Source organism: Lathamus discolor, chromosome 4, assembly GCF_037157495.1.
Source record: "Lathamus discolor isolate bLatDis1 chromosome 4, bLatDis1.hap1, whole genome shotgun sequence".
Classification (NCBI taxonomy): domain Eukaryota; kingdom Metazoa; phylum Chordata; class Aves; order Psittaciformes; family Psittacidae; genus Lathamus; species Lathamus discolor.
In genome coordinates this window covers 99,625,388-99,648,736 of record NC_088887.1, presented here as the reverse complement: position 1 = coordinate 99,648,736, position 23,349 = coordinate 99,625,388, and the positions used below count along the sequence as shown (strand labels likewise).

Below are 23,349 nucleotides of genomic sequence, written 5' to 3'. Positions count from 1 at the left end.
CCAGGTCCTGCCCGCCGCCCCCGGAGAGCCACAGCGTTCAGCATTGAGCTGGAGCCGCCGAGCGGAACCGGGGCCGAGGCGTGAGGCCGGCGCTGTCGCCGCCCGCCCTGCAGGGCGCGCTCCCGCCCGCTCCACGTGCGAGGCCGCCGCCGAGCCGGGACTACAGCCCCCAGGATGCCGCGCGGCGCCGCGGCGGTGCAGGGCGGGAAACGCAGTCCCCAGCCCTCTGCGCCGTTGGGGTCGTTCCGCGGGGCGGGGCGAGGTGCGGAGGCTGCGCCGTGATTAGCGGGGCCCGCGCACTACGTCACGTGCGCTCGCGGCCGCACTCCCCGTCACTCAGCAACGGCGCGCGCTCGGTCCCCCGCCCTCCTCCGTCCTCCCCCCCCCCCCCCCCCGGCTCGTCACGGAGCGTCCCGCTTCCCCCCGCCCCCCTCTCCTCCCCCCCCGCCCTCCCCTCGCGCGAGCCGCCGGGAGCCGCCTCGCAGGAGCTGGGAGCCGTCGCCGGGAGCTGCCGCCGCCATGGCCGAGAACGCCGCCGCCGCCGCCGCTGCCGCCGGCCTGGAGAACCACCGCATCAAGAGCTTCAAGAACAAGGGCCGCGACGTGGAGGTAGGTGCGGGGCCGGCGGCGACCCGGCTGGGCCCGGCCTCCGCCTCCGGCGAGCGCGAGAGGAGGGGCCGGGGCCGGGGCCTGGCAGCGCTCGGGTCGCCGCCGGCGGGCGGCGGGAAGGAGGCGGGGAGCGGCCGCCGGGCCCGGCGGAGGAGGGCGGGCGGCCGCGGGGATCTTTTTTCCCCCTTTCTCCTTTCTTTTTTTTCCCTCCGTCATGCGGGCGCGGCCGGCGGGGGGCGGAGGAGGCGGTGGCGGGGGGAAGGGTTGGCGCTGCCGGGCCGAGCGCGGTCCCGGCGAGCGGCGTGCAGGCCCCGCCGCGCCCCCTCCGCGGCTCGCCGGGATGCGGGCGGGCCCGGTGGGCCTCTCGCCGGCCGCCGTGCCCGGGCCGGGCCGGCGGGATGCAACCCCGTGAGCCCCCTCTACAGCTCCTGGCTGCCGCCTTTCTTCCCTGCCGTCCTGCCGCCCCCTCCCCGGTGCTCGGCGGGATCGGGGCTCGGATGGGGCGGACAATGGTGCCGGCTGCCTTTTGTGCCAGCCCCTCTGGGCGGTAACAACCCTTCCGCCGGGGCGAGGGGCTGCCCTGACCGCCCGGCCGTGCTCCGCTGAGCTGCTGGGGGCCTGTGCTGGTGGTGGGAGCCGCTCCCGCGCTCCGATCGGCCTTCACACTGCACTGGGCTGGCCCATTCTGCTTCCTGCACTGCCTTAGATCAACCCTTTTTTTCCCCTCTTTCTGTTTTTTAAATGCTGGTAGGCACATCAGTGATCGTGTGTTGGGTATTTCCATCTAAATCGGGAAGGAGTGCGGTGCTTACTAAGGCTAATAGGGTAGTAGTTTACTCCTCCAAATTTGAGAGATGCTAAGTGGTTAGAAGCTTATTCCCTGGAGGTATTCCAGAGGTCTTCGGCATCTGAGTGTCATTCGCGGGGACATCTTCAGTTCTAGTCGCAATTGGAAAGGGAGGAAATCTCAAATCTTATGTTTAGGTTTCTGTAAGAGGAAAGAAAGGAGGAGGGAGTTGTTCTGAAATCAGACTAGGATTGGAATCGGATTAGGATTTGCTAGACTGAAAACCTAAATATGTGTTGGATTAGTTTGACTTCACCCCAGGGTGTTTTCCATGCTTCTGTTGATCTTATCACTTAAATTCACTTCTGTAATCAGCAGGACTGGAATTTTAGTCCTTTGAAAGCATGTTTTATAATATAGCAGAATTCACACCTCTACTGCTATTGTTTGGGTGGAGACAATTTTATGCAGGTCAGGTTTAGCAGCAGCAGTGTCTTTAAGATGACATTCACAGTGTAAAATAATCTTTATCTTAGATTTTGCTTAACTTGGTGACAGTTAATCTTTCTCACAGAAAATATTGTATGTAAAGAGTATGGTAACTTCAGCACTTCAGGCTAACATTAGTAAATGTTAGAAAGGAACTAAAAATTACCCATCCTTCTGTTTAGCAGTTGCTTTTCAGGGTAAGGAGGAGGCGTGGTGGGTCTCTTTTCTCCCCTTCTCATCCAGTGAGACTCTTCTTGCTGCTCCTCATTCATTTTGTCCTTGTCTCATCTCCCCGTATTGGTTAGTAGCTTTGTTGCTGCTTTCTCAGTCATTGGCCTGAATCCATCAGAGCTCTAAACAGGGAAAGGTTAGGTATGTTCATGCCTAGTGTGAACTGATCTGTCATCCATACTTGCTTATATTGTAGCATGCCCGAGACTAGGGGAATTAAATATCCGCCTCTCTGGAGGCAGGGAAGAAGGGAATTGACAACCTAAGCTGGACCGAAATTAGTTATACGAGACCAGCTAAGGTAGCTTAGCTCTCATTTCCTCCTGGGGAGGAGCAATTATTTTGGAATAGGGTATTTGCTGTTACAGAGAGCTATGTCCTCTGGGGTTTTCTTCCAGTGTGCTGACTGACTTCCTTTTGTGGCTGAGCCTAAAACTGTTTGGTAGGTAGTTCCAGCATGTTAATGTGGTTAAAGCTTTCACCCTTGCTTTTGAAAATGTTTAAAATCTAAGAAGCATCTTTCTTTTGTGAGCAGCAAAGAGGTGAAACACAGAAATATGGAAACATCCTGTAATGAAATGTAGGTTCATTTAAAGGACTGTAAAGTATTTTGAAATGTGTCAGCATCTTTTAAAACTATTTATATTAAATATTTGAAATTTTCTCTTATATGTTTTTGACTCTTCTGATCATGGTATTTATTTAAAAGTTTGTTTTAGAAGTACCCTTCTAAGTAAGCTGTAGCTATCTTAAGTCTCTAGAAGTAAAACAATGTAAGGTAACTGAAAGAGGTTAGATTTAGATTAGATATTAGGAAGAAATTCTTCACTGTGAGGGTGTTGAGGCACTGGAGCAGGTTCCTCAGAGAAGCTGTGTCTGCCCCATTCGTAGCAATGTTCAAGGCCAGGCTGGATGTGGCTTTGATCAGTCTGGTCTGGTGGAAGGTGTCCCTGCCCATGGCAGGGGAGTTGGAACCATATGATGTTTAAGGTCCCTTCCAACCCAAACCAGTCTGTGATTCTGTAGTGGAGAACAGAGGAGCATAGCAATGCTGTATAGTTGCCATTACTTAGTGTGCCTCTCTGCGATACACAGACTGACCTGCTGATTGGTTAGTTTGTCTTTGTTTAGTGAAGGTTATCGGTTCTCCACAAAAGGTTTCTTTTCTAAATCAAATATTATATGTAATTCCCAACCGTGAGCAATAACATACACTTGGTTTGGTCCCTGTGCTGTCATAAGGAGTTTTATGTAAAGATCCTTACTCCAATTTTCTGTATCTAACTTTGGAAACCAGGAGGCATCATCAGTGCCATTATTGGCATTGATCTGCATCTACACATTTTGTCAAATTCCATCAAAGAGAAAATAAATGGTTGATAAGATGGAGCAATGGCCTGAAATCTAGATTATATCCTTTGGAAAGTCCAGAATATTAGAGCCGTAAGTTTGAAAACAGTGGCGTTTGAGTCACCTTCTGCCTGAAAACAGTCACTGCCTTTGAACACATTAGGCTTGAATACATTCTTTAGTAATCTTCCTTTGGCTTCTCATAAATACTGGTGAGTTATTATTGATCCCCTCTGGGTACAGACTCTTCTGGCAGACCAAAATACTTGCTCCTTTAATTTGTAGTTAACTCATATTTTATTACTGGGTTTGCTAGGCCATATAATTGTCTTTGCTTTTGATTAATGCAACTTGAAGGGAAGCGAAAGGTGAGCAAGTACTTTAGTTTTATGTTAAGACAGACCTCAATGCCATATGTAACTTCTCACTGTGCTTTTTCTAAGGGCAAAAAAAATGAATCTGTAGAGCAGAAGTGAAAGCTTCTGAATCTTTGACCTGCGTAGCCTCACCCTACTTTTCCTAGTTTCAGATTTGGGTGGAAGTTTCTTAGTTTTTGTTGGCTTCCTCTGTTCAGGAGGCAGTGTTGGGGATATAGAACTGGAATTCTGATTTTTGAGGTATTAATACTTCCAAAAAGTATTTAGCCCCCAGAAGGGATGATAGCAAAATCAAATGCCAGAAGCTAATTGTTAATCACTTAACATGAGTTTTTACTCTTGCTTTCATTAGTGAGACTCTTCTATTTTTATAGGTACTGACATGTGATTAGCAGCAGACAGAGCTAACCTGAACCTGCAGAGCTGAGCGATAAGGAGCCAAGACACTAGTGGCTTCATCTGGACAAACAACTGCCAGAACAGTTTCTCCTCACAACCTTCTCAATTTTCTATTCTCCAGGGGTGTGAAAAGGCTTTTTTAGTTCCTCCCATATATTGAAGAGAAGGCTTTCCAGTGTTCCTCATAGGCATGCAGTCTTCGTAAGTCTCTGTGGGTTTCTTCTAAATGTATGGCACTGATTATTCCAATACAATTAAAGCTTTATAGGACAAGATTAAATAGGTGCAATCACTTAATTTGTAATACCCCTTGTAACTGCTCCATCTGTTTGTTTATCTTGACATGTAAGATAGCCTAGCTTTTAGAAAACCTAATTTGAACCTTCTGATTTTTCTGTTTGCAGCTCTTCAGCCTAGTAACACCCTTAAACTTTTCGACTCCTGTAACATCTTGGACTAGAATGTTACCTATTCTTTATTACAATATCAGGTACCCATATGTTAACTCACTGGTCTGATGGTTAAAGTGACAGATCAGACAATTCAGCCTATTTATTTTTGTCAGGATTAGTCGGCATCCCTCACTAAAACTGAGGGAAAATTCTTGATGAATGGAGATGTTATGATTTGTAGGGCTGTCTGCGTGCTTTACTGGGGGGGGTTGTGTGTGATACAGTGTGACTGTGGTCATGTAATTAGCAAAATGCTTACTGGATCAAAAGTAGAGCTCCATGTGCACTCATTTAGAAAAAAAAACCCTAAAACAAAAACCTCACCATCAAACTAGTGAGGAGTTAGTGTGTTAGAGCCTAAATAACTTTTTGTGAAAACTGGGATTAATGACTGGGACTTAAATTTCATTTTTTGTTTACTTGTCATACCCTAATCAGAAGTTAGAAGAACACAAATCCTTGAACTGTGTTGCTTAGGCCATATGACTAACCTCCTGAAATTTGTTGAAGGCTATTTACCAAAAGGAGACACAACCGCTCTGTTGTCCTTCACCTACAGCTAAGCTTGAGAGGTCTTGGCCACTGATGTCTTTTCCTCAGTTTACAGTTTCTTTTGGGGCAGTTGTATCACTTTTTTGCTCTGTGTGTCACCTTTGGGTCCAGGGACTTTCAAGGACTATTTTTATTCTGTGCCTTCAAGCACCCCAACCGCAGCTGAGGCACAGGAGGAACCTGGGCTTATCCCAGATCTCCATCATCCATTATGGCAGATTCAGTGTAATTACTGTTGCTGCTTTGCTAACAATGTGGATCTGGTTCTTGAGGTTGCTTGAATTTACTCACATTTTTTTTGTTATGCTGCTATGAATTTTTTTTGGAAGCTGAGGAACATTCTGTGGAGATCAAATCTGTACAGTCTCTGGGCATCTGAGAAAGGTATAGGCTGACTTACACCCATGTTCCTGTCAAGTGTCAAAAGCTTATTGCAGTGGAGGTACAATATCTGCACAGTGCTAACAAATGAGCAGACATGCTGCTACCAGCTCATTTCATGATGCTTTCCTGTGCACTGACAAGTCTGCTTGCTGCCTTCCTGTACTTCCCTTCAGACATTACCTGAAACAAATAAAGTTTTGTAGCAGTCCCAGAAAGCTTGTTACTCCCAACTACTTTGCAACAATCCAGTTTCTTTCAGGAGTTGAGTTTTGCAGATTGATCAGCTTTCTGCCTTTCACTTTGCTGGCACAGGAATGTATACTCGAAAAAAGATGCCTTGGAGGCAGTAGGGCTGCAACAGCTGATTTAGGTTGGTTTTAGGTACTATGGACCTGCTGTCTCAATAGCCTCACTGGCTTCCTGAATCTCAGTAGTTTAAGTGAAAACACAGGTGTCAGGTAAGTTCCTGTTGAGAACAGGATTTAATATATGATCCAGTACTCTCATGCAGAATTTCTAAGCTCTGACTCCTGCAGCTTTATTACCCTTTAAGACCAGTATATATACTCTTGGGAGAATACAGGTGTGTATGTTTGTAAGTTGGAAAGAATTACATGGATAGGAAGAAAAAAGTAATGTGGGAAGCCTTCTCTGTTACTATTGCTGCAGAGTTCTCCAAAGTTTAGTTAGTTTGCAAGTAAACATGCTGTGAAATGTTTGTGACTCTTGCCAGAAAACAAACACCTAATAAGTACATTTAGATAAACTGTCTTAGATTCTCCCTGTGAGGTTCAAAATCAGTTGAATGCATTGCATTTTAAAATGCTTAAAGACACACACACGTTAGGAGGTTATTGTTGATTTTGGCAATACCTGTGGAGAAAACAATTTGGAGATGACATCTCATGATGAACATAGTCTTCATAAGCTGATTGGAATCTGTGCTTGCTGTATTGAGGCCAAATTATAGCTGTTTGTTGTTGTGATGTACCAAGCCTTTGCTAATCTCTCTGTAATTTTAGCATTTGTTTTTCTTCATTCTTGTGTATCTCTAACACTACAAGTAACTAGAGTTACTGGTTTAATTCTTACAGTACTTTAGAGATTGGTATCGCTAAAGCTTCTTCTATTAGACAATTGATTTTGAACTTGTAAGTTGTTAAAAGTCTGGTCTAAGTTGTAGCAGTAGCATACTAGCTTTAAGAGCTCTAACTATTTTTACATAAGTTTTTTGAGGCTTTCATAATATTTGTGCAGTTCCAGCAGAAATCTAAGCAGCACATTTTGTTCCCTAAAACTGTTATCTGAAAAGACAGCGATTAGGAGGATGTACCAGCTACGAGTGATCAGGTTTGTATTTATTGTGGGATTGGAAGTGGAATTAGGCATCTAATTTGTAAGATTAGGCTAGAAGAAGCAATGAACTGGTTTAAGATGGTGGGGTGTGTCATCAAGTAGTAAAGACAAATTACGAGTGAACTAACTTGAAATGAAAAAGAAATGTAAAATGTATAGATTTTCCAAGAACAGTCTATCAATTGTAAATCAAAATACCCAGCCCTGTGAAACTCTGATCCTGAATTTACATTCCTGATTACTTCTGTAATAGTAGAAGCTGTGGGCTTTGCATTCCACGTCATAACATTTGACATGGGTAGTCAGAAGAGCTTGTTTCTTCCAAAAAATTAGTCCTGTATCCAAACTGTCTGTGCCTTGGAGTGAACTAGTTGCAAAGCTATTTATTTCCTTATTTTACTGCTCCCTTAGCTTGCTGAGCCAGCCCTTCAGATCTAGAGAAGACCAATGGCGGCTCAAAGAGGTCAGTGTGAAGGAGAGAAGGTGTGCCTTATCTAGTGATACTTAACTGCTGGATTGTTATCCTTTCACACTCGGATTGACACAATTAAATCTGCTGGGGAAGCTCTGTATCATTTCTTATGGGTCAGCTGACACTTTTCTCCTTTCTCAGGTTAAGCAAATGTTACAGTCAGTTTTAAACTTGAGTTTTTTGTGTGCTTAATAAGTACAGCAACTAAAAATAGGAATATATATTGTATGAATGACTGTGGAACAGGAGACGAAATTCATATCTTCCACATTCAAACACTTATTGAATGACTCATTTCCCTCATATTCTGCCATGGCTGACCAGCTGAGGAGCTCTGGTGCATTTATAACCTTTAGCAGATGGATGTTGGAGGTGGTGATAGGTAATTAGCAAAATTGGAGGAATGGCTTCCTCGTAGTTTGACTTGTTAGCCTTGATGGCGATGTATTTTAACGAGTGCTCAAACCCCATTACAAACTTGCTGGTGTGGAACGTAGTCAAAGCTTGTCTGCATGAGGTGAAAGTGGTTGGAAGGCGGTCAGACAGGGTGCTAGGGTGACTTGTGGCCAGGCTTTCAGAGATGTAGTAAAGGATTCCTGGCCAGGTGCAGTTCTCAGAACATCCTAAATCTTTTTCTCAGTCAACTACATTGTGAGTCAAAGTTGAAATTATGCAGAGACATTGTTGTTCCTCTCAGGTAAGCAGAGGTCACGCTAACCAGCAGATATGGTCTTTCCATGCAGCTTTTTGACATCAGGGTCTGTTACTTCTTTTCATGCCGACAAATGTTAGATGCAAAGTCAGTGGTAGTGATTTCTCTGCACCAAAAATCTGACTTGCAGCCAGATACAGAAGGCTTTCCACACCAAGAAAGAATCTTGAAATGAGAGAGCCCTGCTGGGAGTCAGCAGGATCCTGGTTACTGCTGTTCGTTCATCGGGAATGCAAGAAGAGCGTAGGCTTATAGCGGGTAATATTCATAATACTGAACAAACAGCAGTGAAGAGCAACCTTCCAGACAAGAAGAGGTGTTCCAGGAGCTCTGACACATCCAGTCAATGTGAAGGTGTCTTTTAGCAGTTGAGAGCCTGGCAGTACCCTCTGGTAGGGGTATGGCTCACTTTATCTCTGTACTCAGAGTAATCTGTGTTTTGGTGGACCCTATAGCTGTGAGGTTCAAAGGAGTTTTTTATTGGTCCTTGTTTATTAAAATCAGACCACTTTTTGTAGTCTAAGCAACTTCTTAGGACTAGCTGATACCCTTCTTACAAAAGGATGTAGAAACTGGAATTCTGAGAAACTCCTTAAGGAGAGATGTATGATACCCAAAATGTTCAAATGGCAGAAACATGGAATTAAGGCTTATGTCACATTATGAAAGTGAGGTAGAAGCATCTAAAATTCATGATACTGAAATGATTAAATCGGGAAGGTTGCTGACATGACCGGGTTCATAAAAGATTGTGGGATGTCGCTGAAGTGTATTTTCTAATTCCTAATGCTCCATCTTCTTCCTGGGTTGTCAGCTGGGTTTGTTGTATTCTCTTGCATCTTAAGCAGAATGATCGCTTCATAGGTTTAATTAGGCAGCTAGTGCATGTTTAATCTTTTTTTTGCCTTTTGATTATATCTTTCAAAAAATAGAAAAAAATGTGATTTCATTTGAGCTATGTAATACTATACCATAAAGTTTGCTGTGGTTGAACACAGACTAGCTCTCTAGGGACTTGATTTGTTGGGGTGTTTTTCTTTCATGCCACCCTGTGAATGTGTGCAATTATTATTTCCCATTTTACAGATGGAAAAATGGGATTTTTTTTTTTTTTTCTCCTCACTTCACAGGGAGGTGCTTATAACAATACATCATGGAATCATAGAATGACTGTCTGAGGTACTTTGATATTACAGTTGAAGACTGTTTAAGTATTTGGAAAGGGAGTGTCTTTGTTCAAACATAGATTTCACAAGAAGGTATCTGGCTAGTGTTTAGCCTAGTAGGTTTTCTTGGTTTTCTTGGTTTTTGTTTTTGGGTTTTTTTTTCCTTCCTAGGGGAAACTAGTATAAATATTTGGCAAACTGAAGAACGTCTGGTCTTGTGTGGCATTTGCCCCAGAAATCTGAGGCCTTTCTGACCAAACACTTCATTTTGTAAGTAGATTCTTGAAAGTGGTTATCTACAATCTATAAAAGCTTTAACATTAACAAAAAAAAAAAAAAAAGAGACAGAAGTCTTTATGCTGATCCAGAGATCAAAATTTTAGTCTGATGTTTGCACTGAGTTACCCCGAGCAGTCATCTTCATTTTGTTCTGCTGTTTTCTGTTTTCATGTCTTGTACGAAGTGAAGATGGTATTTTGGCTGTGAAGTATGACATTAAAAGTGGTGGATTTGTTTTCTGGTAACATCTGTTAGGAAAAAATCTGAACCTATACCTCTGAATTTGGTACACAAGCGTAGACAATTCTTCGTTCGCTGGCTCCTTCAGGACCCGCGGATGGATTTCATCAGGTTCCATGGATTTGTGCACATTCAGGCTCCGAAGATGATCTCAAACCTGATCCTCTTCTACAGTGGGACTGAGGTCTTCATTCTCACAGTCCCTGCATTTGCCTTCCAAGGCTTGGGCGGTGTGGTCAGAGCATTTGTCAGTGAAGACTGAGGCAAAGAAGTCATTGGGAACCTCTGCCTTCTTCATATACAGGGTAGCCTGTTCTTTCCTTCTGGGAAGAGCCCATATTATCCATAGTCTGTCTTTGTTTGCGACATACCTATATAAGGTGTTCCTGTTATCCATGACCTCCCTGTCCAGACTCAATTCTAACTGGGCTTTAGCTTTCTTGACCTGATCCCTAGTTTCCCGGACAGTGTTCCTGTATTCTTCCTGGGCCTCCAGGTGGCATTAAAGGTGGTGGATTTGCTTTCTGGTCCATCTATTAGAAAAAACTTAAACCTATACCTCTGAATTGGGGTTTTCTAGACTATAGAATAGGAATGGGACTCCTGCTCTTTTGCAATGGCAATCAACTGTTCTGCTTTACTAGATAGGTCAGTGTACTTGCCCTACTGGGTAAGGGAATGGGAGGGATGCTTACTTAGAAATTCTAGGAGAGGACAGAGTTGGTGTCATGTGTCCATGTGTCGCATAGGTGCTTTGCTTGTTGTCCCTCAAGGAAAGGATAAACTTTTATTTCTAGGAGATTCTAAATCATCCATTGCACTGTGCATGCCGTACAGGAAAATAACATACCTTTTTTGGTGTTCACACATCTGAATAGAAATTTATGTACTGGCAAAAGCAGATTACTGTAACATAAAACTAAACCAAATTTCAAGTCCTTGTATGTGTTTAGAGTGTGTCAAGAAGCCTTAATCTTCTAACTTAAAAAGTTTGAATAGGAATCACTTGTAATTAGGCTGTCTTGGATATCCAGTGGTTTTGGTGCTTATTTGGCATATCACACTATTCAGGTAAGGCAGAGCTGGCATCATTGTAAAATTCAGTATGCCGTTCTGTTTGCAGAAAGGGCAGGGGAAAAATGACAGACTTGATACAGGTATCCTTCAGACCAGTAGTTTCTTTTGGTCTGTAGCATGAATGATCACACTCCACCATTAAGTTCAAGGTGGGCCCTTGTCATACTGGGGTAGGAGTAGCTGCATTGCCACCACTCTTTGGAATACTACATGGGCAGGTTCTTTGCTCTGTTAGAACCATAGAACAAAAAGAGTACTTTCAGTCAGTTGGTGATCATTGTTACCTGCCTGTTGGTCTGCACAGACCAACTGTTGTGCTGTGATGAGTTAGTTTGGGGTGCTGTGGGATTACCTGGGAACTTCAGTTTGACTTCAAGGGGAGTCCATGTGGCTGCATTACGGTCTTTGGTCTGATGTCAGTAAAGATGTGAGTAACAGTGTTAAGATCTACATCTGAATAGAAATGCTGTAAAACTTTTGACTGGGTATAGAGTCCTTAATTAACACAAGAGCAGTAACTGGAAATCTACCAGATTCTGGCTTCCTTCCTTTCCCCAGTTGAGTTTTGATACAGAAAGAGAATTCCAGCTCTTTTATTTTGTATTAAATCAGCAGATAACATGTTGATTGTATTCTGGACTGCTTTGTGTCCTTCAGTATTGGTTCAATTTGTGTTGAATGCAGCCAGCTAAATTGCTTCAGGTCCAGTCTCCTGAGGGTTGTTTGATATGTCTGTACTTGTAAATTGGGTAATTGGTATATGGAAATTAAAACATGAGTGATCACATCTTGCTCCCTTGCTGGTGGTAGCTCAATCTGCAGGTTAAACAAATGCAGAGTGGGTATTGAGACCTTGAAGAATATGATTACGAAACAGCTGCTGAGAAATAAACTTAGCAATTGCTTTTCTGCCAAGATCTTTTGGAACAGTAGAAGTATATAATGTGGATGGACAGCTTTGTCTGCTTCCATAGAGCTTTCAGGTGAGTCAGCACCATGAACAACGGTGATTGGAGGCTTGTGGCTTTCCAAATTTGCATGTATGTCTGACTTCAGTGAGTCATTACCCATCACAAACTAAGGGAGTCACTGGATGCAGTCTCAATGCATCCAGTTTGCTGAGAGTAGCCAGGTTCAGATACTTGAATTATCTTGCCACAGACAGGCTAACAAAAAGCAGCTGGTATTCATTTTAGGGGCCCCAAACTGGGGATTAAAGAAAAATAAAATGGTGTGGCAGCTCCACTAAAGTTTTCTTTTAGTGGCCTTTTTTAACCCTGAGGAACATGAGTCCCAGACACATTATGGCTGTAAAATACAGTAGCATAAATACTGCGCTCTGCTCCTACATAAAGCCAGAAAGAAACTTTATAGTATTGATGTTCTGCAGCACACAAAGAGTCTGAACCAAGTTCTAATACTTTCTGCAAAATAGTAGAATATTTCCCTAAAAGAGGAGCAAATACATTTCAGGTCAAATATTAATCAATCAGAGTAAAACTCCCTTGGATTTTCAGGTCAGGGTACAGGCATTTGGTAAATGTATTGGGCTGCTTTGGTAGATCTGTTGCTTGTACTGTGGAATCCATGCCCTCTGCCTGCATTTCTAACTGGGTCAGCATAATTTAATATGGAACTTTGATAACAAAGCTGGAGGTGAAGTTGTTCTGACTTTGTAGTCTATATGACTGGGGATGGGAGAAATTGGTTTTTCTTAGTTTGGAGCATTGTTGGGAATAAAGTTTTGTAATTGGGTAAAGCTCAGAATTGGGTGCGGGGAAGAAGAATGCCTAGAACATAAATGGGGGTACAAGGGGGAAGGCTGGGTAATAATCCATGCTGTAACTAAAGGAATAAACCTAGCAGGAAAGGTTAATTTTGACTGAACTGGTTTCGCATGGATGTAAAATCTTTTTTGCATACCCAAAAGAAATAGAGGGGATCAGTGTACAGTGTTGGGTTTTGTTCTTTCAGTTGTGATTAAGTCGTTGCATTCAGACCATTGTGATGCTATCCCAGAATTTCAGTTCAGTAGTCCCAGAATTTTTCCTTTCTGTATTGTGGAGTAAGCTGTATGCACTTTGAAAGTGTGAACAGGTAGAACAGCAGTCTCACGTTCTATCAGTGTCCCTTTGTCTCTCAGGTTTTGGCTGAGGCCAGCTGTACCAGAACAAGTAGAACAATATTATCAGCCTAAGCTTCAACTTTATACATACTAACAAATTATATTCCTGGGCAAATACAGAATATTTAACTTCTAATGTCAACCAAACATGGACAGCTGATGACCTTAATAATCTCAACTACTGTATACAAACAAGCACTTTTTCTGCCCACAACCAGCCCAGCTCCCAAGGCTTGTGTTTTCCTGTGCATTGCAGTGTTTCATGTTTTTTCAAAGGTGTCAGAGAAAGAATAAGGGAAAAAAGCCCAGTAAAACGGTTTCTAAGGAAGAGCAGCATTTACTTCACCAGTGCATGCACCTTCTGCTTTCACTGTACTGCACCCATACCTATGTTGTAAATTATTTAAACTGTGCTCTAGAGTACACTCATATGCAAGAGAGGAAGTATTATTTAAATCCAGTCCAGCTGTTGGAACTAGGCCAGATTTTTTTCTTTCAGTTAGGCAGGTGGAAAGAGTCTGGAATTGGATTGCAAATGCTAAAGCTCTTCAGGTACTCTTTATGTTTAATCAAACTACTTTGCTATCCCAGCTATGTATTCAGGGTAGCTCTTTTCCTGTAAGCATGTGTCTTCCAGTTTTCTCAGACTGGTTCTTGTAGTGTTGAGACACAAGGGCAGAAATAAAGAATTTAAATGGCAGTTATCTTTTAATAAAGTTTTGTAGATGCAGAGAAGTTAGAATCAGTGAATGTCCTCTCTCTTTTCCATTTAATAGCTGGATTTTCAAAAGCAACTAAAGTCACATCATACTAAAGTTCCTGAAAACGTATCTTTTTATATCCACAGAATAGCCAAAACTGGCATTGGTGTGTGGTGTTCATCTTGTCAAGGTGAGCCTGGCTTCTCCACTTCAGTGGGCTAGCTGGAGGCTGATAGATGCCGGTTGGCTGCAGGAGAGCAGGGGCAGCCAGCTAGCTGCTTGTGGAGCAGCTGGCAGGCCAGCCGTGTTGGCAGTGTCGATATGCTGGCTGGCATAAACACATCTGTTTCCTGCTTCTCCATCTCTGATGTTTTCTGGACTTGCTCCTGTTGCAGTGGAAGTGGTGTAAATGTGTTGATTAGAAGATGGCACTCTTCAGGTACCACGCTTAATGAGGTGGCTAGTCTGGGTAAGCACCACACTGAGCTCCAGATCCTGTTGCTACAATAAATGGATTTTTAGTCATTAAATGATGGTTATGCTTTAATCTCCCCTCTGACAGGGTTGCTATAGCTAAAAAATGGTTAAAATTAATACCACTTACTGTTGCAACATTTGACTGATTTTTTCTGTACAGAGAATGTACATTATTAAACAGCTTGTACATGAAACTTAGTTTTTAATTTCATTTAAGAAGATTTTATCCTAGCATAACAAATAGAATGGAATAACTTGAGCTTCTCACTAGTTGTGTCATTCACACGTTTAGATAGTTCCTGTTTTCTGACTTGTACTGTAACTGGGAATGAAGTAATCTTATCAAGTATCCAGAATTTCTTGTCTCTGAAAGTGATATACTTAAGGGAGTTTAAAGTGCTTATAATCCATTAAGATTGATTTTTAGATATGAAGTAAAAATTTCAAATTAATAGAAACTTTAAGACTAGTTCTGCTATTTCATTGTGAATGAAATCTAATTTGCATGAAGTGGTACCAATGTTTAGATCATTCTTTCATAGATAGAAGGACTATTCTGACCACTTTGTCTAAGATTTATTTTTATCCTTTTCAGTTAGCCTGAATTTTCTTCTTGTAGTCTTGTATAAACTTTGGTAAGGTTTTGATGGATTTGGTTGGTTGGTTTGGTTTGGTTTTCTTCATCCCAGGAAAAATACACTATATTCTGTATTTGCTACAGAGGATTTTGTACAGTGTTGTCTTGTTCTTACGTACGTTAGACATTAGGCATGACTGGGTTTGGGATTCTCTGAAATTTATTTATTTATTTTTTGTTTACAGAAGCTGTATGAGTTGCCTTTTCAGGTAGTTTAATGTATTATGCAGTTAAATGGGTCTTCTTATGTTAAAGGCTCAAGAAGCCAGAGAAACTTGCTAGACTTAACTCTCTGCTTAGAATCTCAATGCTATTCAAAACTTCAGGGTAATCTTTTGCTGTTGTTTGCTTGCCAGGAAGGTGCACATGGGCTGCCTTAAGACATCAGGTGGTAGTGTAAAAGCAGTGATACTTGCTCTTTAACATGTCGTGAGCATTTTGTGTGCCTTTGTACAGGGTTTCACAAATGGTTCTTGTGAAAAATGTGTGGTTGAGCCAGAGGGTCCCCAATGTTAAGTGATTTAAAATAGTCCTTTAAGTATGCTGGTGGTAAGGGTTACTGTTGTGCAGATAATTAAGAATTTCACAGGGTTATCTTTAGCCTTTGCTGTTTGATATCAAGAGGTTTGTGTACAGTTTTGTGCTTTGTCATACACCAAATACCAACTGAGAAATCAGGAAAGCATTTCCCTTTTTCACAGGCGGCTCTGAGCTTATCTTTGAGTTTCTTGTCAGCTTCTTGTTGGAAGAGAGGTGCCAGAGCCGAAACACTGATCTGAGGATGGCTGTATTCCATGTTGCATGTGTCCACTGAGTGTGGCAAATGCGTTTTTAGGGACTGTGGCATTTTTCGAAGCCTTTGGGCATTAACTTGAGGCTTTGCTTTGTTTTCAAGGTCTGGTGTCTCTTAAATATCGTCTTCTGTAAGATTAGCATTTGTGTGTTTACGTTTGTGTGTATCACCAGGAAAGAAGGTTCCTTTGGTGCTTTTAGCATGACAGCCCTAATGTGTGTGATGATATTCTTTATTGGCATTTGAAATTAATTTTGGTGTTGATAACTTTGAGGGAACTCGGATGTATTTTTCTTTCAAGTGAAAGGTGTTAGGGAGAGGTTCTTGGCATGTAACGCTTTTTAACTGGCTTTGGAAAAGTATTCAGAAATTCAGGGTAGAAGCGAGAACACTAGTTTATTTAACAGCATCATGTAGATCTTTTGGGTTTCTTTCCTGGTTAATTTTTTTAAATAACAAAATGCTGGGGAACTTGAAATTAGAAATACTGCTGAACATCTACTTTTAAATTGTAACAGGACTTAAGGTATGTGGTGCATTACTGTGGTTATGTCAGCCTGTCAAACACACTGGTAAGTAATTGTTCTTCAGAGATGGCGGACCAGGGAGAAGAAATGCCTTGTTACAAAAGCCTTAGGAACCTGAGTTTGACTGGAGTATTGTGTAGCAATTGAGATGTAGTGTTGTAGCACAACTTGGTAAGTGTTCTGTGTTCTTGTGTCATAATAGTACATGCTGACTGTTACTCATTTTTACTTTCTATCTTTATGTTTTTGAGAAGCCTCACAGTTCAGGTTCTGCAGGAATAAGTTGCCATCATTTATAGGATTTTGCCTATGCTGAGTTTTCCCTTTCAGAGATTAGGATTTTTTTTTTTTTTTTAATTCAGTGAAACAGTTCAAATTTGTGTTAGTGGTGGTTTTGAGATGAGCTCTTTGAGTGTGATATGAAGTTACTTAAGCTTGAATCTATTAAGATGAGAAGTGACCAGTCAAATGCTGTAGGTGTAAAACAGTGTATTAGATCCATTGGTAACATCTCACCAGGCTTCAATGGTTGCAAATGCAGACTTCAGCAGGTGGTTGTCCTCCCAGCCTGAAAGCTGGTAATGAATTTGTGGGGTTAAGTTGCAGAATAATGTTGTCTTTTCTCTCTGTTTTAGCTGACCTATATTAGCTGGGAAAAATGTTCAACCTTTCTACTATTGTATAAATCTCTTGTAAATGCCTATTGGTTCCCTACAGGGTGGGGCTTACAGGTAGTATAAAAGTGTGGTATTCTTTCAGTAGTAATGTTTCCTTAAAGGAAGGCTTGTAGTGATACTTAAACTGCTTCTTTTAAATGCTTTTGGCTTATGTGTTTACTACTTCTGAAGTTTTAGGAAGGCACTGATAATCTGCTGTATTTCTAAAATGCTTCATCTGAAACATAAGCTATATAAATGTATCCTCTCATATTGGGGACATAAAGTGTCAGGTTAGAAATAATGTTAGCATACATCTAGCTAAGAGCACTGTTTGTGATGAGACTATGGCAACCAAGTTTTACTGCCAGAATACACCATGGGCTGTTTTGGGAACTTCAGTCTCATATACTTGTAGGAGGACTCTCGCTCTGTTACTGATTCTTGGATGATCCTGGTGACACCAATACAAGCTGAGTTTTTTAAGATGCCGTGTCAGCAGGAGACTCTGCAAGACTCTGAGCCCTTAGTTCAGTGGGGGCCAGATAACACTCGTCAGTTCTGTGAAGTTAAGGCTAAGTGATATCTCTAGTTGTCAGTCTACTTGTTCTGTGAATGGGGAAGCAGCTCTGGACTTAGTGGTGAGTACTGCCTATTCTGCCTTTTGAAGGAGGAAGGAAAAAGGAAATGTACCGCAGTTGTTTTGAAAGAGAAACTACATATAGTAAGTTTAAAAGAAAATGCAGAGAACAGCTGAAAGGGTAAACCCCAGGTAGTATGGAGGATGCCTTAAGAGTATTAAAGTTCAGAAAATGTTTGCTACAAGTCAGCAAAAATGTCCACATAGTCGACAACCTTTTTTGACAACCTCTAGAGAGTGATAGCTCTCTAAAGGAGGAGAAAGTTCTTATACATTAAATGTAAAACCATAATGGAGTAGTCATATTTTGAAGATCAGCTTGATAAAAGCAGAAAAACTAGTAAAAAAGTATTGAGACACAATTGTAATAGGGTAGGATCAGTGGGGCTGAAATAATGGAAGTATGAAACAAAGGTAAAACCCGAGTTGAAAACCTGGGTGAATTGTTAGCCTTAAGAAAGAAGCTTAGAGTCTTCCCAGTAGAGCCCTTATAGATGGATGTCTCTGAGTAACTGTCTTTAGTCAGAGCGTTGTTAGAGAAGGTTTTAGAGTAAATTGACGAAAAGAATAGTAATGTCTTGTCCTGCACTGTATTTGTTTTTTTACTAAACCAAAAATACTAAACTTTTGAACTGTTGAACACAGCATATAGTCATACTTTAATCTGCCTTGCTTCCAGAAGAATGGTAGGTGGCAAATGTTATGGTTGACCCCTAAGAAGCTCCGCATACGGTCTGATGTTTCAGCTCAATAGAAAAATATCCCAGAGTCCCATCACATCGATAAATGAAAAAACATAAGAGTATATTGTAATTAGAGAGTAAATTTAAAAGTAAACTATGCTTTGCATCAATTAAGTCACTGGGATGCCAAATCTGGCACGTACGATGCTGTATTTTAAGGAGAAAATGCTAATGGACACTTATGTTAACTGTTTTGCAACATAATGGAGTACCTTCTTAAAGTTTAAGATAAGTAGGAATAAAAGATTAAATTTAAGGGGGAGGTGTTACTAGTGGAAGGTTCTGTAAAGAACATCAGTGTCTAGCCCATTCAGAATGATCAAGAAAAGGAGGTATTACAGCAGAAATGTAAGGCAGCCTTGTCTTTCTTCCATTGAAATGCAATTATCATAGGGAAGAAGTATTGAAAAACATTTTTTAGCCTATTTAAGGGCATATTTAGTACCCTTAAGTTTGACACTGTTAAGATTATTAAAATGTTAAATTCTAATAGAATGAAAAGCTTGAATAACTGGTCTTGTTAGTTGCAGTGTCTGCTCAGGTTCTTCATCTGTCCATTCCCTGCCTACCCAGTGCCTTCCCATTCCCCAGCAATCCAGTCCTGTCATACTGAACTTTTGCAGCAGGCTCAGAAGGGCACAGGAACCAAATGATTTAGCAAAATAATAGAACTAGGGGAAGAAGTGTAGTTCTGGTAGATACTGCGGTCTAGTGTCCTCTTGCTGTGATGAGAACTTGCTTTGTTTAAGGTAGAGTAGCTCATGCTTGTAGAAGTAAAAGGAGAATTTTTGTGTCTCTGCTTACTTGAGTGAATTGGTTAATCAAGCAGTGGATGGTGAACCAAGCCTTCCTTATTCTCAAGTCAGCCTAAGGTTATTTAAATGAATACTGCTAAGCAAACTGGTTGAGAACAGTGGAGCTAAGATAATATTCTAAGCACTGGAACTGTGCCCTGTATAGATTCATGGTGTGAAGTCTGCTCATATCATTTACCTGTGTTTGAGCTTCAGCGTGTTCAATATTTCCTTTGATGGCTTATGGGGAGTGCTGGTGTCTTCTGTGTACTGCTGGTCTTCGCTGATACTTTTTAGCTCAGGGATGTTATTTGCCCTAACTCAGAAGGAACGTGATAGCAGCAGTGAAGGTCAGTAGCAAGGATAGGACATAGAAAGTATTTTAAAAGGCTAATTTTAGTTGGTGTGGGTGATCTTTCTAGGCTGCCAGTGGTCATCCAGTCCTGATTTCCTCTGAATTGCATTCTGATGGTACATGTCTTTTCCACTGACTCTAAAATGAACCAAGGGAGATTGCCTTCAGTAGGCTAAAATTGTTCTGTGTTAAACCTTGAACCTCTCTTAACTAAGAGGCATAGCAGCATTGTAGGGAATGTGTCCTGAGTGCCCTGTATCTTTTAAGGAGCTGAGAAGTTTATGGGCTGATTTTCCTTTACAGTGTTCAGGCTGTAGGTCCTAAACAGACTCAGTGCCACTCTATGTTGTTTCCTTTTGCCACAAGCCTAATCTTATTTCATTCGGCTCAGTCATCTTCTGTCACTCACTGTTGATTTTGGCCAGATAACTGTATAGGTTACATGTTTAGGTTATGAATATGATCATATGTGAATATGAGACTATCTAACCTCTACTGCTTCTTTTGATGTGCACATATCAACAGCTGGAGAGTCATCCCAGTGAAACTCTTTGGGGAAGTCAATGTTTTCTGCCTTTGGGATACTTACTGTGGTTATAACAAAGCTTTTTGTAAAATAGTCTTTAAAAAAAAAATAACAAAAACCCACAAAAAACAACCAACCCACAAAAACCCAACTTGTGCATCTAGCCAGGAAAGATTGAGTTAAATTATGCACAGTTTTCCTTATCTTTTGATGAATCATTGCACTTTTGACCTAGAAACAACTGATTCCAAAAGAAAATAGTACTTTCATTACATACAAGTAATTTTTATTTTTTATTTACAGACTATGAGAAGACACAGAAATGAAGTTACAATTGAATTGAGGAAGGTGAGTCTGTTTTTATTTATCAGCTCTGTTACTTAGCTAAGACACCAGGGATTATTAGCAAAATCTTTTGCCGTAAGCTTTTCTTTATGGCTCCAAACTTACATAGAAAAGTTGTAAATTTGCAGATTGCTAACTGTGGATTCTAATGTTAGTTTTAATCTCCAACTCATTAAGCTCAGTACAGCAGAACAGTACTGCTTTACTCCAGTGAATCTTTTGGAAATAATCCATATTCAGTTTCTGTACCAGTTCTCATATTATTACAGTGGAGCTGTCAGCTGTTCAAATGTTTAAAGTCTCCAAATGGGAAAAGGGGGGGGTTTAGCATTTAGAAAGCGTGGATGTTCTTTTGTTTTCTGGAAATTACTCCTTCTGTGCTATAGAGGGAGTTAATTTTAGGGTCGGATTTTGGTTATATTGGGTAAATGCCAGCTGGGAAGATCACGAGCATGAGAGGTGATCTAGTTCAGTGCTCTGCCTAAATACAGCATTTGTTGCACCCTCATCATTCATAACTTTTCCAACAGCCTTTCTAGGCACCTTAAAGGCTTTCTGCTGGAGGACATATTCACAAGTTAAACTACTCTTGGCGATTTATGTGAAGGGGGGTAAACTTTTGTCTGCCTTTGGGTATCTTCATTATATTTGAGAACTGATACTGGCCCTTTTAGTTTTATCACATTGAGACAAATACAGTTCTTTATCCTTTCCTTGAACATTCTGTTTTCCTAAATTAGATTTGTTGCTGCTCCTCAGATCCAAATTGCCTGTATCTTTCTGGAAGCATGAAAGTCTGGAAGGATGCAGGCCACAGCTGAGGTTTAAGTGGGACAGTGAAAACCAGTTCTTAACACAGTATTCCTATTTATATTGAGTACATTGACAGACACAACATTATATCCTGTTACATCCTTTGGATACCTCCTACAGTACCACAAAGCAATGGTAGTTGTTTATGTTCTCCGTTTGCATAGTTAAATAAATGCAGAAGTTTTAAACATGATTGTTTCTTGTCTTTTAAATTGCATCTGCTTTTCCCAAGCTTTCCTAAGTTGAATTCCCATTGTGTTCCCCAGTATGCTTCAAGGCCTCCTCAGCTTGGTATCACCCATGTTTTTTAATATTTTCATTAATGACTGGATGGAAGTGCTTGCTTTGGACATTCTAGATGTAGGCCAACCTCCTTTGGGTCTCCTATTTGATGCACATTTCCAGTTTGCCAGTTGGATCATGGACAGTCTGAGTGGTGCTTGCTTAGAAATGCACACCCACCCAATTTCATCTAAATTTTTTTCCATTATTTGCAAACAGAGAAAAGACAGAAGCCTTGCTAAAATCAAAGTGAAGGGTTTGTAACTACAAGTTATGTTGATAGAAATTAGCTCAACTTGGCTTTGAGAAATGTTGTCTGCACTTATCACATGATTGTGTAGGAGCTACCAAAAATCTTGTGCTAGTATTTTCCAGGGATCCTTCTGTTCTTTAAAAAAGAGCCTTTTTTGGTTTTGTGTTGTTTTGGGTTGGGTTTTTTTTTTCCCAGGTCTTCCAGAAAAACTTCAGTATCTCATTACAATATAAAAAATAAGTATTAGTAAGCTTCATCCTGAGACTGTAAGAATTGGTTAAAGAAACCTAACTGGACACAGATGACTGAAAAAAAAAATCTTAGCTCTTACATGAGCATGATGTGTCACCTAAAAATTGTTCAATGCTTTCATATTTTCCTAATCAAACTAGCTGAAGATGTCTGAATGTGTTGAGTAGCTTAAGTTGGTTATGGCGTCATCAGTACTGGCAGATGCCTGGGGTGTGGAGAAAGCTACTTTTACATATGGTGACAGGTACCAAGTCAAAAATGAAATTGGCCAGTTTTTGCTTAAAATGAGATTCAGGTAGTGAATTTTGATAACTGAATTATCAGCAGTTGAAGATAATGCTGACATGTTAGAGGCCCTTTCTGTTCAGAACTAGTGTGTTGACTCTGTAAAACTCTATGTAACTGAAATCTGTCCTGGGAAGAGTCATTCATAACACTTAGGCTATGCCAGCTAGCAAAGCAATGCTGTAAAAGATGGCTTAGCTAATGCAGCATATCCTCATTCATCTCATTAAGTTGAAACCACACATGAGCATTCCAGTGCAGTCTTTGGAGACAGCTTTGCAGTGCAAAGTGAAGATTTTAACTTTAATTCTCAATTTAATTGGGTTTTATAAAGGCCATATAATTTTTATAAAGGCCATATTTATTTTTTTTTATCATTGAGGTTAATCAGGGGCTGGGGCACTTCCTATATGAAGACAGGCTGAAAAAGTTAGGGCTGTTCAGCCTGGAGAAGAGAAGGCTGCATGGAGACTTTACAGCAGCCTTCCATTATCTGAAGGGGCCACAAGGATGCTGGAGAGGGACTGTAGTGATAGGATGGGTTTAAACTAAAACAGGGGAGATTGAGGTTAGGTATAAGGAAGAAGTTCTTTACTGTGAGAGTTGTGAGGCATTGGAACAGGTTCCCCAAAGACGTGGTAAATGCTCCATCCATGGCGGTGTTCAAGGCCAGGTTGGACAGAGCCTTGGATGACATGTCTAGTGTGAGGCATCCCGGCATCTTGGCAGGGGGGTTGGAACTTGATGACCTTAAGGTCCTTTCCAACCCTAACTGTTCTATGATTCTGTAACAGGTCACAGTTTCAAGGCCATTTTATTAAAGAAGCATGGTGGGGAGCGGGTCATGCACATAAGGCAGTGGATTGTTCAGTGTGGAGGGAATCTTATATGTGCCAGTAATACATGAGCGAAAATGAGGAAGAGGAGGCCTGTGAGCTCCTAGTTGACTTTTCACTGAAAACTGCACATGCAAAGGTCAGTTACATATTTAGAGGAGCCTGAGCTCTGGATCAAGAGTGATCAGCAGCTGCAGAACTCTTAAATGCAGGAAGTTGTGTTCTTCTGGAGTGTTTGCAGAACATTGTCTACTGCAGAGACCAGAAGAAACCTGCTATAATGAGAGATTCAGCATGTATTTGAGTTGGTGGTTTGCAGCAACTGAACTGATGCTGGTAGGCAGCTGGTTTGCTGTGGGAGCTCTGTGGCAGCTGTG

At 41.4% G+C, this 23,349-nt stretch overlaps 1 protein-coding gene across 2 annotated transcripts in view; it reads left to right on the top strand.

Moving 5' to 3' along the window:
* Positions 1 to 428: 428 nt before the first annotated feature.
* KPNA3 (karyopherin subunit alpha 3) overlaps positions 429 to 23,349 on the top strand; it is a 53,818-nt gene continuing 30,897 nt past the window's right edge. The window contains exons 1-2 of one of the 2 annotated variants that reach the window (XM_065678284.1): positions 429 to 609; positions 20,210 to 20,254. In XM_065678284.1, coding sequence (XP_065534356.1) covers positions 520 to 609; positions 20,210 to 20,254 — 135 coding nt within the window. In that variant the 5' untranslated portion in view covers positions 429 to 519. Of the gene's footprint in view, positions 610 to 4,364; positions 4,444 to 20,209; positions 20,255 to 23,349 lie in introns of those variants that run through there. The other variant, XM_065678285.1, reaches the window with a different exon arrangement.